At 33.7% G+C, this 14877-nt stretch overlaps 1 protein-coding gene across 2 annotated transcripts in view; it reads left to right on the top strand.

Moving 5' to 3' along the window:
* The window catches only part of N (neurogenic locus Notch protein), a 135478-nt gene that overhangs the window by 35723 nt on the left and 84878 nt on the right, over positions 1-14877 (top strand). For both annotated transcript variants that reach the window (XM_090119355.1, XM_090119354.1), the window contains exon 2: positions 11464-11542. In XM_090119355.1, coding sequence (XP_089975481.1) covers positions 11464-11542 — 79 coding nt within the window. The remainder of the gene's footprint in view (positions 1-11463; positions 11543-14877) is intronic.

Here is a 14877-nt window from a genome sequence, read left to right as displayed (position 1 = left end):
AGCTATATTTATTTAAAATTTCTTCAAGTTAAGTTTCTAAGAGTTATAGAATATTGCACGCCTCATAAGCACAGCGTTGAGGTGGGTACTACTGTCACTTCGCGCAAAACATCTGATTTTTCAAACTTAAAATGTCTTTATGTATCATACATTGCACTTGTAAGATAATACATACACACACATATTAAGAAAAAACACTATTTTTAACATTCATGATATTTTTGATGTCATTTTTGTTATTTAAACTAGTTAAAAAACAGTTTAAAAAAGTTCTGTCTTGGACGTCCGTGTGTCTGTATGTGCGGAGGATTTTCTTGTTAACACGATAGCGACCGAAATACTTTACTAATCGAGTCTTTTTTTTTTCTCTTACGCTTGAGTATGCTCAGGAATAGAACCCTTTCATTTTTCAGGGTCTGATTCGATGTGGTTTAATTGTTATTAAATAAACAAAAATAATAATTATTAAAAAAAAATTATGAGGCGTGCACTTTTGGATTTTCCAAATTATAGTAGTTTTGTATTGTTAAAATGTATATAGTTACGTTGCTGTCTGTACATTATGATGAACACAAGACATTTCAATTTGAATTGTTCACAATAAAAGAATAAAAAGCTATAATTTCATATCAATGTACCCCTCTCATAGTCCAGTCTAGAATCCATAATAAAACCCTTTTTTGTGTCTGTCTCTCCATATATCAGAAACAATAGTATCAATAGCTCATCACTACATAGTATAAAACAAAGTCGATTTCCCTGTCCCTATGTCCTTATGTCCCTATGTCCCTTTGTACGCTTAAATCTTTGAAACTACGCAACGGATTTTGATGCGGTTTTTTTTAATAGATAGAGTGATTCAAGAGGAAGGTTTATATGTATAATAACATCCATTAAATAGTGGAGAAGTACTGTTATTTTTGAGGTTTCTAAAGTGATGTCGTAAAAAATTACATTTTTTCCGCTTACATTGCAAACGCAGGCTGAACCCTACGAGTTTTATCAAAATAATGTACTAAGTATTATACACATTGAAAAGGTCTATAGAAAAGTCCGCGATGGTATATGTCTATCTCTTATGGATAACCCACAATAACATTTTTTTGTCATTTACTTTTTACGAAAAATAATGGCTAATTTTCGATGCGATTTTAACCAATACAGCATTAATCTTTAACCAATTTAATACCTTGAATACATTGTTCGTTTAATATAGATCTATATGGCCCTTTACACCGTATGATTTAAGTGAATATTTTCGAAGATATTACAGATTTAAAAATTGCGGGACGTAGCGTTTGCGGCGGTACCGGCCGGCCGCCAGGCTATCTATACGAAGTCGGAGCGGGCCGCTATGTTTTTATATACAACCAACGTTCACAGTTTTTCTGTAGTGTATTTAGTATCAGCATTGCACCCGTGCGAAGCCGGGGCGGGTCGCTAGTACCTTATAAAGTATAGCTGGTACTTCCTTAAGCGTAGTTCTTGTATTGAGGGCATATAAATAGGCTTAAACTAAATTTATAAGGCTTTGTTCAAAACACAATGAGGAATTGGTTGAATAGATTCTACATTATGATCGAAGGAGCATTTAAGATAGGATTCCTAATGTAGAACTTTGTATGTGAGAACCTTAAGGTGTTTTCCTTGGTATGGTGGTTAATTCAAATGTAAAACTGTAGGGCCAGACTTCAATCCAGTATGGATTCTATTAAGAAATACATCATCAAGCATAGAACGAGTCTGGTTATTTCCTCAAAAGAAAAAATAATTAATAAAATTATTCCAGAATTATTACATTAGAACTAGAAAACCTTTTCTCTCCATTTTCCTCGTTTTTCTTTAACAACTGCCTTCCAAACCGGTGCTTAATAGTTTACTAAATTCAAGTGCTTCTAAAAGCTGTCATATAAATAAATCTTGTAACATCTTTTATCAAAGAGCTGAAACAATCAGCTGACAAGAGATTTACATTGTTACATTCACATTTCACAGTTACATTAGATCTTATGTACCAAAACCTCTGCGACATTCCGTCCTCCATTGTTAATGAATCGGTCAATCAATCAATTGTAAGCCTTTATTATCTATCTTCTTCTCTTCTTTCTTTATATATAAAAATGAATCGCAAAATGTGTTGGTAAGCGCATAACTCGAGAACGGCTGAACCGATTTCGATAATTCTTTTTTTATTATATTCCTTGAAGTACGAGGATGGTTTTTATGTAGAGAAAACGTAAATATGTACCACGGGCGAAGCCGGGGCGGACCGCTAGTGTGCTATATAATTAGGTAGGATGTTGTATGAATCATCAGAAGATGAAGAAAGTATTGTATTGTAAATATCCCAAATTAGAAACCTATTAGACTGAATGCACAAGCTCTTGCGAATCTGTTTCTTTCCCATAAATTATAAAAAAGCTCTTTCATTAATTAATTAAACGCTTTGCAAATAAGTAACGCAGCAATCCTTAGTTTAGCATCAGTATGTGGATTTTCATATAAGTGAGGATCGATTTTTTCAATGTGGTCCGCCACGGCTTTACGCGCGTAGAGAAAAACCCGCATAGTTCCAGTTCCCGTAGGATTTCCGGGATAAAATACCAAATTTCATCCAAATCGGTTACTGTGGTTGTGGCATTGGTGTATGTACTATTAGTTCGGTTTAGGCGATGTAAGAATTATTGAAATCGGTGTATTACTTCCTGATATTAGCGCGTTCAAACAGGCAAGAAACTTCAGCTTTGTATTAAATTATTAGTAATAGATAGTAGAGATATATTTTCAAAGCTGTATAGTAATATACTCACGTTCTCAATCGCAGTAATGTTCTGGAAATCGTCTCAATTTGTTGGAAACAATAAATCCTTATGAAATTGCATATATATAGGACCTGACCAGCGCCTAGCGGTACCTACTAAGAATATGCATAACGGACACGGCCTTTTGTGTGGCTGAGAGAAAATAGCTATTTTATTTATAGGTAATTCATATTATCATTATTGAAGATATTTTTCAAAATAATTGTATATTTTGGCCAAATCTTGAGTATCGATTTCACAATTTTTAATTGTAAATTAATAAACTAAAAATCGTGAATTAAATATCATTTCCTGATTCATACAGTTTTATTCGCATTCAATTTGTCATAAAATTTGGAACACGATAAAGCACTTAATTTGTTTACGTCTTTTCTTTAATTCAACCGATGTGTGAATATACAAGGAAAACATGTATATTGTTTTACTTGATAAAAATAGTTATGGAATGAAGATACAAATTATGCTAATTTACACCGAGAATATGCGTACACGATGTCGTTTCTTGATTACATATGTATATTAAAATAACACTTTCCATAGTCTACCAAATTTCGTGCCCTACATACTGAGTGTAAATCTGAATTAAAAAAAAGTGTTAAGCTGGGTATCGACTTTGCGCTCCTGGCGCGCGCGCCATGAATGACCGCGCCGAGAGTGCGTTCCGCGGAGCGCGTTCCAAATAATTGAAGTATATCAACTAAGCGCGCCTGGCGCGCGTGGCAACTGTTCCAGTGTTTGACCGTTCATCATGGAAGCGTCGTGTACGAGCAGCAGCAGCTATTGTAATTATTATGTACACAGCATAATAAAAAAGGAAAAACAGAAACGTCAAGTGCGTTGGTGGATAAAAGAGCTGTACTGAAAAAAAATGCAGTATGGAGTGACGCTTATAAGAGATATGCAGTTCGAAGTGATAGAAGAAACAATAAAAAACTTCAAAAGAATGTCTACAGAAGATTTTTATTACTTGCATAACTTGATAGAGCCAAAGGTGAAAAAAATGGACACCCAGTTTCGCGAAGCTATTACAGTGACTGAAAGGCTAGAGACAAGCTTGCAATACCTGTTCAGAGTTTCAAAGCAGTCTATATTATCAAGGATAGTCCCAGAATTATTATTCGGAGCGCAACAAACACAAAAAATACGACAAACCCGTCTCCATTGGCGCGCGCGCCACGTTTGATGCGCGGTAAAAAACCGAAACCCGACGGAACGGACCGCTCCGCGTTCGACCGCTCCAACGAACATTTTGGCGCGCGTTCCAAACAGGTATCCATTTCACGCGGCTGGAGCGCGCGCCAATGTTCGACCTCTTGGAGCGCGAAGTCGATACTCACCTTTACATTATAATCTTCACACGAGAAGCGGTTTTATTTCTATTTCCTGTTATGTAACATAATATATAAATATTAAACACATCTTCAGACGGATGTTTCTTAATACAATTTGGCAACATTATGTAATGAGATTAATAAAACTAACTAATAGCAAGTGATAATGCAACTTCCGAAACATTGGAGGTACAAAAAAGATAAATATCGAGAGATCAATTTAGTTTTGAATCTATTCAAATAATTGTAAACCCAAAATCTACCAAAAAACAGTTCAAGTAACAAATATAGAACTTGAAAATGGACTAAATGTTCCAATTTGTAGTCTTCAAACGAAACATCACCAAACGTCTAGTACCAAACAAGGCGCGCCGGATGCCACAATAGTCAATACACTACATCCGCAATCAGATCATTGTGTGCCAGTGGGTGACTGGGGAGTGTATTTGTTGTTTTGGGACCATTTATATGTTATTTAAGTTTAAAGTACTTGATAGCTGATACATATGTGATATGTAGTACCTAGTACCTACCTTGTATTTTTAACGAGCTGCCCCAACGGGCTTTCTGCTCTATTGTCCCGTTTTCGTGTTTTCTCTTCATAGGCACCTTCCTTGTGCCTTAAAAAAATAGAATAAATAGCCGAATTGGACAATAACGGATTGACCTTCAATTCGGCTATTTATTCTATTTTTTGGACTTTGCGCTAAGCAACATTTGGCGATTCATTTTTAGAGTAGAGTATAGACTATTGGGAATGGTGATTTGGTATAGTGAAAGCTGGTCTAGACTATCTTAATACTATTATAAAGGCGAAAGTTTGTATGGATGTATGGATGTTTGTTACTCTTTTACGTAAAAACTACTGAACCGATTACAATGAAATTTAGCACACATATAGAGGGTAACTTGGATTAACACATAGGATAGGTTTTATCCCGGAAATCCCACGGGAACAGGAACTATGCGGGTTTTCCTTTGAAAACGCGGGCGAAGCCGCGGGCGGAAATCTAGTTTTCTATATACTTTAACAAAATTAACAACTTCCGTTTTATCATAAAAAATCAACAAACATACACACTAAAAAAACTATTCACGTATATATAATACATCAGTAGTTAGGAGGTCAAGCTTAAAATTTAAAGGAAATTTTTAATTCGTAGCTATAAAGTAAATGTGAATCGTCCTCAAATAAACCAGTACATTACATCTAGAATATTCCACCATAGCATAGTCTCTATGCGCACACGCGTGACGGAAGGGTGGGCACCCTTCACACATACATTCATACACAGATGCTATAAAATTATTGTTTCATTGTCAATGATATTGTGATGTCATTGGCGGTTTTTTATTACATGTGGAATCACAGTGTGGAATATAGTTTTATAGGGTTTAAAATAATTTTGATTCGTTTTCTTTTAAGTGAATCAACGCGTGGTGTAAATAATAATTGTCCGTTTTTATGCCAAATTAACTTCACATTCGTTATTGGTTACAACAATCATAAACACAATAGAAATGAAATACAGAAAATTGATTAAAATAATATCTTAGAAATCGTTTATGCAAATTTATTTGTTCTAAAGACTGATAATTGAACCCGCGTGTTTTGATATCTTGCTTTAATTAGGAAAAACAATCTGCCATCAATTGCTATGGTAATTAAAGATAAATGTGAATTACCAAGACCTTAAAGTCGTTATATTTGTCGTTAGAAAAACGTTTAAAATTACAATACATATATTTAAATAATCTTAATATTTAGGAAAACAAAACATGAGTTGATTAGACAAGTTAATATAAAGCTTTAACTAATCAGTGGGAATAGCAGCACTGTCACAAAAAAGCTTCAGCTATCTGACCTTCCTGTACCTTCTTCCACAAACGTAATTTAGTATCTTCTTGTATATTTACTACTGATTTACGAACACTATATTAATATCTCTTTCACTATGCATAATTAATCTAAACTTATGACCTATGCATCAATGCTTGCAGGTAGCTAAGTCCTACTTTCACAAGCGAATTATCAATTACATACATATGTTTGGGCAAGTTTAAACTATGACAAAGGGGCCAATTACAATGCCAAAGATTTCTCTCGTAGGTATATGCGATTAAAATTCCCCAATCTGACAATGTTTTACCGTGAAATTGGTAATGTACCTACGACAATCAAAATCTTCTAAAGTTTATGGTGATCACGCGATATGACGCATTTTTATTTGGTAATATTTAGACTTGAAGTGTCGCATTTTTGGTGTGTTATTTATTAACTCTTTAATATAACCATACAAATAAGAAATTATGTCTCAATTTTATACCAAAACATAGTACAGTTTATTAGGCTGCCTTATCACTTAGCAGTAATCTCTTTCAGGCAACCGGGCTACGTATTAAATACTGAGGACTAGTCAATTTTAGCCATACATAATTTCTAACTGTCAATCTATACTAATATTATAAATGCGAAAGTAACTCTGTCTGTCTGTCTGTTACTCAATCACGCCTTAACTACTGAACCAATTTGCATGAAATTTGGTATAGAGATATTTTGATACCCGAGAAAGGACATAGGATAGGTTTTATCCCGGAAATCCTACGGGAACGGGTTTTTCTTTGAAAACGCGGGCGAAGCCGCGGGCGGTAACCTAGTATCTTATCTTAATATATATAAATCTCGTGTCACAATGTTTGTCCTCAATGGACTCCTAAACCACTAAACCGATTATAATAAAATTCGCACACCATGTGCAGTTCGATCCAACTTGAGAGATGGGATAGTTTAAACATGGAGGTACCACGGGCGAAGCCGGGGCGGACCACTAGTACTCCATAATTTTTAATACCTACGACATACATATGTTAAATTTTAGTAACGTTTTATATCAAAAGGACAAATATAATTATGGTCATCAGTAAGAATTAAACTACTAACTGTATAAAAACTGTAAGCATTAGCAATAAATTAAAGGTGATATGATACTCGAATGATAGAGCTTTCTAGAAAAGCTGCAAAATGTTTACAAATATACATGCGCCCGCACTTGCGAATCAGTCAGTAGCCAATAAAATCCCACGTACAACTGAGTACTGCTTCAGATTATTATTTAAGCTTCCAGTATTTTATATTGAAGTCCTTTCAGTATTATGAATAACTAGCTTTCCGCCCGCGGCTTCGCCCGCTTTGTCTAAAACCTAATAAATTATATACTAAAACCTTCCTCTTGAATCACTCTATCTATTACAAAAAACCGCATCAAAATCCGTTGCGTAGTTTTAAAGATTTAAGCATACAAAGGGACATAGGGACAGAAAGGGCGACTTTGTTTTATACTATGTATAGTGGTATATTTGCCGAAGGTTGCCTGGCAGAGATGGCTTTGAGCCATAAGGCCGCCGTTTGTACATTTTAAATGGTTTTGTTTTATGTACTTTCATTGTAATATGTTGTACAATAAAGAGTAAATAAATAAATAAATATATTGTTTTTCGGGCTTTACGCAATACATTATGAAACTATGTTTGTTGTTGTTTTATTTGAACACACTACCTTTTATGTGTACATTTAGATTTAGAAATGAAAGGAGAATTATCAATTGAAACTACCCAATTATCCAGGTACAGAAAGTAATGCAAAAAAACAAAATGATAGAAAAGTTCTTGCTTTAAAATTGTCACTTTTGAATTTTGATACAGATGTCGAACTTATCTTTCATTGTTGTAAACAAAAGCCAGTCGAATAATGATTAATCAAGCAAATGCATATTAATTAAGTATTAATTTACCACAATTATCTACCTTCTCTAATAACATCTTCGTTTCTCCGAACCACCATTGTTTACAGAAGCAACATTTTTAATCTGTTATCAAATGCAAATTGCGTATTATTACAACGTAATATATAAATAATATATCACAGTTCATTTCTCACGGATACTTCGCGGAAGCGTTAGTGGGCGAAGATATTTTTATGTATGTATATTCGGTTATCAGTAACTCTTTCCCACGCTACGTTATCAGTGTTAAAAATATTAAAATATTAAAAATCGTACGCTTCAAGTTGCGACTTGTCCTGTTTTGTCCAGTCAGGATTGTATGAATTTAGGGATAACACGTATAAATCAAGTTGAATTTTTTTAAATAGACCGTGTATTTTAGTAAATTATATTTTTAGTAATCGATATGGTTTTTACTTTTTTTGTACTTAAATGTACTAAAATTTGAAAGGATTATAAAAGTTAAACGTGAGGAGGCATTTTAATTCTTCTGCTTTCTTACTTCCTTACAGTGGTTATACATTTAAAAACAAACCTTGATTCCCTATGATATATAAAAAAGCTAGATACGTTACCCGCTCTCTATTTTGGCAAGAAAAAACTCAGCTAAGTGCCCGAGTTTCACTTAGTCACGCACCATTCAGCGTCGTTGCTGGACGTTCTTTTTATATTTTAATCGGCAGTTGTTATTACGAAGTACATGAGTGAGACATGTATTATGTCTCGTGCGTGAGAGTGAAAGAGAGAACAACTGTATTGGTGATAATGCGTTAGTAAGTAGGTATATGTATTCATTGCGCTGTTTTTTAGTGCAATGATGTTGGCGTATGCCGCGTCTACTAGTATAATAGAGTCATTGTTGATTCCTAAAACATCATTCATTTACCCACACATTAACAATCACCACACAAGCACACTTAAATAACCAAAACACCTATCAATATCACTTATAAGTACAGAAACAAAAAAACTCGATACAGCGCCATCTGCCGCCAAATAGCGTTGACTCACGAATTCTCTTTGACTATATTAGGACAGATAAATTATTCATGAAAGGGTCGATGCATTAATTTCACGATTTCGTTAAAACCGGTAAACATGATCGGTAAAAAGTTATCCTTGTACGGATGTCCGCTAACCGGTTTTTGTTTTGTATTGAAGCTCATGGAGTGTTTTGCAATTGCTTGTATGATATCCAGGTTTGAATATGGCAACCCTCCGTAAAAATATTCACTAGGTATCTTACAAGTTACAACTATTCGATGGACATCCGTTTCAAATTTTTGAGATAGTAATTGCTAATCTCAACTATGAACAAACAATATGAATTGTATAACTTACTAGATTTCCGCCCGCGGCTTCGCCCGCGTTTTCAAAGGAAAACCCGCATAGTTCCCGTTCCCGTGGGATTTCCGGGATAAAACCTATCCTATGTGTTAATCCAAGTTACCCTCTATATGTGTGCTAAATTTCATTGTAATCGGTTCAGTAGTTTTTACGTGAAAGAGTAACAAACATCCATACATCCATACATCCTTACAAACTTTCGCCTTTATAATAGTATAAAGATATTAAGATGTTTTTAAGAAGTTCCTACATTTACAAACAAAATTATGATATCACACTAATATTCCATCTATCTACCATTCCATATCAAGACAGCATGTAAAGGCAACTAACAAATTGAAAGAACCTTTGGTATTCGTAACATTCATATCAAGTTCCTAAACTCCAAAGACAAATCATTACGCATTCTTCAAAATCAGATCTAATCCGAGATATCTTAAGATCCGTCTCGAGATCCGTCTAAAGATTTAAACGATTCGGAAGTTTAATCAGCACTAGAATTAACAATCGATAAGATCGGTGCATCGAGACCACCCAGTGTAGCGAATTAATCGATTCGACTGAAGTATGAAAAAACGCATTTGCATTTTTCGGCATCCATTAGGTGTGCTTTGGTAATGTTCCGATTGAATTAATTACAATGCTAATAACAAGAGAAGATTTTATAAGTAATGAGACTACAAAAAAGAGCAGGTGTGCTGAACACACGTGTCAGAAGTGAAACTTATTTGGCAAGATTCAAAGAAACCAAAATCGCCTTACCCCATGACCGGACGGTATTGCCATGACGTGACCCTGAAATTTTACTCTCAACGCGCCTAGAGAAGTTTCACTTCAAAAAAAAACAATGAAAAGGTGATGACTACCAATAAATGAGTTTTGTTTCTAATTAATTTGCTTTAAAAATAAGTAAAAACAAATGGGAAGTTCGGTGTGACTATGTAATGGGGTCGAAAAATAATTAAAAACGTAAAAGGACAATTACGAAGCTCAATGTAGTGAATATGAAATGGGGTCAGTGCTAAAACAGAGTTATGGTTGATAAGAAGTTTCAATATATTTAATTGTGTTTATGATTATAAATAGTTCTAATTGATGATTCTTATTACAAAAGAACTGGATATGATGTTATAGTTAGAACTAGTCATAGTCGAGTTTGAGCATCACTTCAACTTCTGTTCGCTTCACATTCACTTCTCTTCTCGTTAAATCATTATTGTTGCTGAAAACAAAATGGTAGCCAACTTAAATAAATATTAAATAAATCGAATAAGATATTCAAAACAGAATTAATCCATACTAATATTATAAATACGAAAGTAACTCTGTCTGTCTGTCTGTTACTCAATCACGCCTTAACTACTGAACCAATTTGCATGAAATTTGGTATATAGATATTTTGATACCCGAGAAAGGACATAGGCTACTTTTTATCCCGGGAAATAGGATAGGTTTTATCCCGGAAATCCCACGGGAACGGGAACTATGCGGGTTTTTCTTTGCCTGCGCGGGCGAAGCTGCGGGTGGAAAGCTAGTAATTCATATTTTATCAATATTCAGAAATAAATCATACAAATTAAAGTATTTCAAAGAATTACGATTAAATATACTTGAATTGATAAATCCAGGATTTATTCCTAAAAAAATTATCTTAATCTCAAATAGCCGTTAAACTTATCGTAAGCAAATATTCTGACACCTCGACCGGCGCGTGAGTGGGAATTTGACAAGTGTAAATATTTATTACTTATCCAAATATCCTGGTTTACTTTAACCGACTTTGGAAAATGAGAATTGCGTAGTATTGCGTTTTGCCCGGTTAATATCGTAGCATTGATCAACATCAACGAAGACAGAAAAATTAGTAGAGAAAGAGAGACTCAGTTTTGAGACAAAAGGCAAAAAAAAGAGACGAAATTATATTTAGTCTGTGCTAAATAAATACTATCTACTACTCGGGTCTTCCACGCAGGCCTTAACAAGCCTCGGGGTGTTTTTCGAATTTATAAAATATAGTACATACTTCCCTATTGTATTAATTGTATTTGCAATTACATTTTTTCGCAAATTAACGTTCCAAGGGAGTTCAAATTAAGACCTTTTTTCCATATATCCCGTTAAATTAAGTTTTCTACAATAAATAAATATCTTCACAATACTAATACTATCCTTTATTTCCAGGTTTCGTCTCGTGCTCTCCGTCCCCTTGCAAGAACGGTGGCACATGCCTTTCTACGCCGCGAGGAGAATATTTTTGCAAGTAAGTCAAACCTTTTATATAGATTTTTCTATTTATTTGACCTTTTCTGTCTTCTGTATTATTTGTAAATTATACAGAGACAAAATAATATTCAATATATAATAAAAACTACATATAACATAATTAAAGATTTTTCTTCTATTACCTATATGGCAGTATCTAGGTATAGTTAATAAGATTTCATCTTGCTTATCTGAATCTGAATCTGAAACATAATTTGTTGTAGGTAGTTTAATGATAATCGAATCCGGATCCACATAAATATGTATTTTTGAATATCAATTGCTATTAATTTAAACCACCTGTTATTATTCTGAACACAAATTAAAATAATATCAAAATATAACCGTTATTGGGGTGCAATACACCCTGCATTTATGTGTACGCAGATCACCCTAAAAACTTTAATGTAATCGTAACATCGTTCAAAAATCATCCTTATAAATTCGGCTTCAAGGACCATATTTCCTTGTAACGATATATTTTTTATGACACAATAGCGTTATTGAATTTTGAATCTTAAGATAATTACTTAGGGATGAAAATTTATTGATCGAAATAAGACAGATGCGCCAGAGTTCAAGTGTTGTTAATTGCATTGAAAAAACTACGCACTATAATTTTATGGTTTTCACTTGTGATACGATCCATTGGAATAATTTCTAATTAATAATAGTGCCATATACATAATGGAAATGTTTTTTTACTTAAAAAGTGCAAATAATATAATTAATTACTAGTTATGTATCTTGTTTTATTCGTAACTCAGTTACACAAAAAAAGCTGAAGATATTTAGATGAAATTAAACACACATCTAGATAGCATATATTAACATTCCTCTAATCAACAGATTAACCACGAAAAATAAAGTACTTATTGGGTATTTGATTCAATTTTATAAAACTAACCTAATCGTCATGAAGCTAGAAAATCCATACTAATATTATAAATGCGAAAGTAACTCTGTCTGTCTGTCTGTTACTCAATCACGCATTAACTACTGAACCAATTTGCATGAAATTTGGTATAGAGATATTTTGATACCCGAGAAAGGACATAGGCTACTTTTTACCCCGGGAAATAGGATAGGTTTTATCCCGGAAATCCCACGGGAACGGGAAATAAAATTAAATAATTTGGAAAATCCAAAAGTGCACGCCTCATAATTTTTTTTTAATAAATATTTATTAATTATTATTTTTGTTTATTTAATAACAATTAAACCACATCAAATCAGACCCTGAAAAATGAAAGGGTTCTATTCCTGAGCATACTCCAGCGTAAGAGAAAAAAAAAGACTCGATTAGTAAAGTATTTCGGCCGCTATCGTGTTAACAAGAAAAAGGATCCGCACATACAGACACACGGACGTCCAAGACAGAACTTTTTTAAACTGTTTTTTAACTAGTTTAAATAACAAAAATGACATCAAAAATATCATGAACGTTAAAAATAGTGTTTTTTCTTAATATGTGTGTGTATGTATTATCTTACAAGTGCAATGTATGATACATAAAGACATTTTAAGTTTGAAAAATCAGATGTTTTGCGCGAAGTGACAGTAGTACCCACCTCAACGCTTCGCTTATGAGGCGTGCAATACTATGCGGGTTTTTCTTTGACTGCGCGGGCGAAGCTGCGGGTGGAAAGCTAGTATATTATAATTATAGAACTATAGCCCTTTCATAATGCCTTTGAAAGCGGACCTCTAGGTTCGCTAGCCATTTACATATCGACCTATTGTGACTGCCTTAGTCTGAACTTATCGTATAGCCTTATACGTCATACTGGATGGCGGGCGAAATGGATAGAGCCTCTACTATTTGTCGTCGAATATAAATTGTAGAAATTTTAAGAGTAGGTAAAAAATAACGTTTTTGCATCCGAAATTATAGGTGACGCACATTGCGATTTGCGATATGTTTTATAATAGTACCTAACTATAATACCTTTAGTATTTATTACTTTACATAAAAAGAAAAATTAAATTCCTTCGAGTATTTCGCGCATCGAAACCAAAAAAAAATTTACAAAACATTTCGTTAAGGCCTTTTTAATTACGTTATTACTGATACCTAGTTAATTGTAGTGTAAGCATGTGCTTTAAAATCTTAAATTTTATTATAATCTTATTACTTTTATAACCGCGAAATTATCTGAAGATGCATTCATGTTAGTCGCTCTTTCACACAAAAACAGCAAATGTAATTAATAAACGCAACACAGTAACACATATCTATATCCAGCCGGTATTAACAATTAAGTTTACAATCTTTGATATTGCTAAATATATTCAATAACAAGTTATTCGCACGTACGACCGCTTAGAATTTCTTCCATACCTTTTAGTAACATAGGTAGCCAAAATTCGACTTATTCTCGATCGCAACTCGCAAACGGAACCTTAGTAAGGCATTCGCGGCTTTGTTTCCATCATTGCGATGCTCATTAAAATCTTTGCCCTCTATGGAGGCTCCAGATACGGAGGTGAGAGGACCATCGTTACGAGCGGAATGCTCTGATTATGTATTATAATGGTATGTTTATATGGCTTCGCTTTTTGTTTTTGCATTTTTTAAACATATTTGGATAAGAGGGATTTTCGCTTGCGTTTATGTACAGTACATACATGGGATGTTATGTTTTGAAAACGTGAATATCAATTAATATAGGATTTGATTTTGAAAAGTTTGAATTTGATATTTTGGTTTTATGGCATTCAAATGCTTTATAAATAAATATCGCCCCGAATAGCGAAAGACGCGGGTTCGAATCCCGACTCGTGACTGATTTTTTTCTATTCTTTAAAAATTTATAAGTTTTAATTTTTCAAGACTTTTATGACAATAAGTTCCTGTAGACTGTAGAGTATAGTTAAACGGTCAGACACGACGTTATATCTATACAGTGACGAAACTATAAAATGTTGCAAAGCTATACAAAGATATCTTAAAAGCTTGTAAGCTGTCAAAAAGGTACAAAAGCTATCTATTATAGTAAAATTTATAATCTATTATGACAATCGCCTCCCAAGTAATTTTTGGCGCTCAAGATAGATGTGAAAGATAAAAGATAAAGATAAAAGATATACATCGGTGTCGGTGACCTATAGACGCTTGTGGGCGGGCGGCCCAGTTACGTGACGTCATAGCTTTATACTATGGTCATAGTGCATTTCCCGTTATATTTTAGCGTTTATTGATGCATATATGTCATGAAGTATTTTTAGAATTTGTTGATTGCTTATGCAGTATAAGTATGATATATTTTTATAACGTTTTGTACAAAGTAACTTAACTAGTAACTTAAGTTTATAGTTAATGGAAGAAAGAAA

The sequence above is a fragment of the Colias eurytheme genome, chromosome 3 (assembly GCF_061535395.1).
Source record: "Colias eurytheme isolate Ceu_HAF_F1 chromosome 3, ilColEury1 Martin Lab GWU primary, whole genome shotgun sequence".
Lineage (NCBI taxonomy): Eukaryota > Metazoa > Arthropoda > Insecta > Lepidoptera > Pieridae > Colias > Colias eurytheme.
This window is presented reverse-complemented; position numbering and strand designations above follow the sequence as displayed.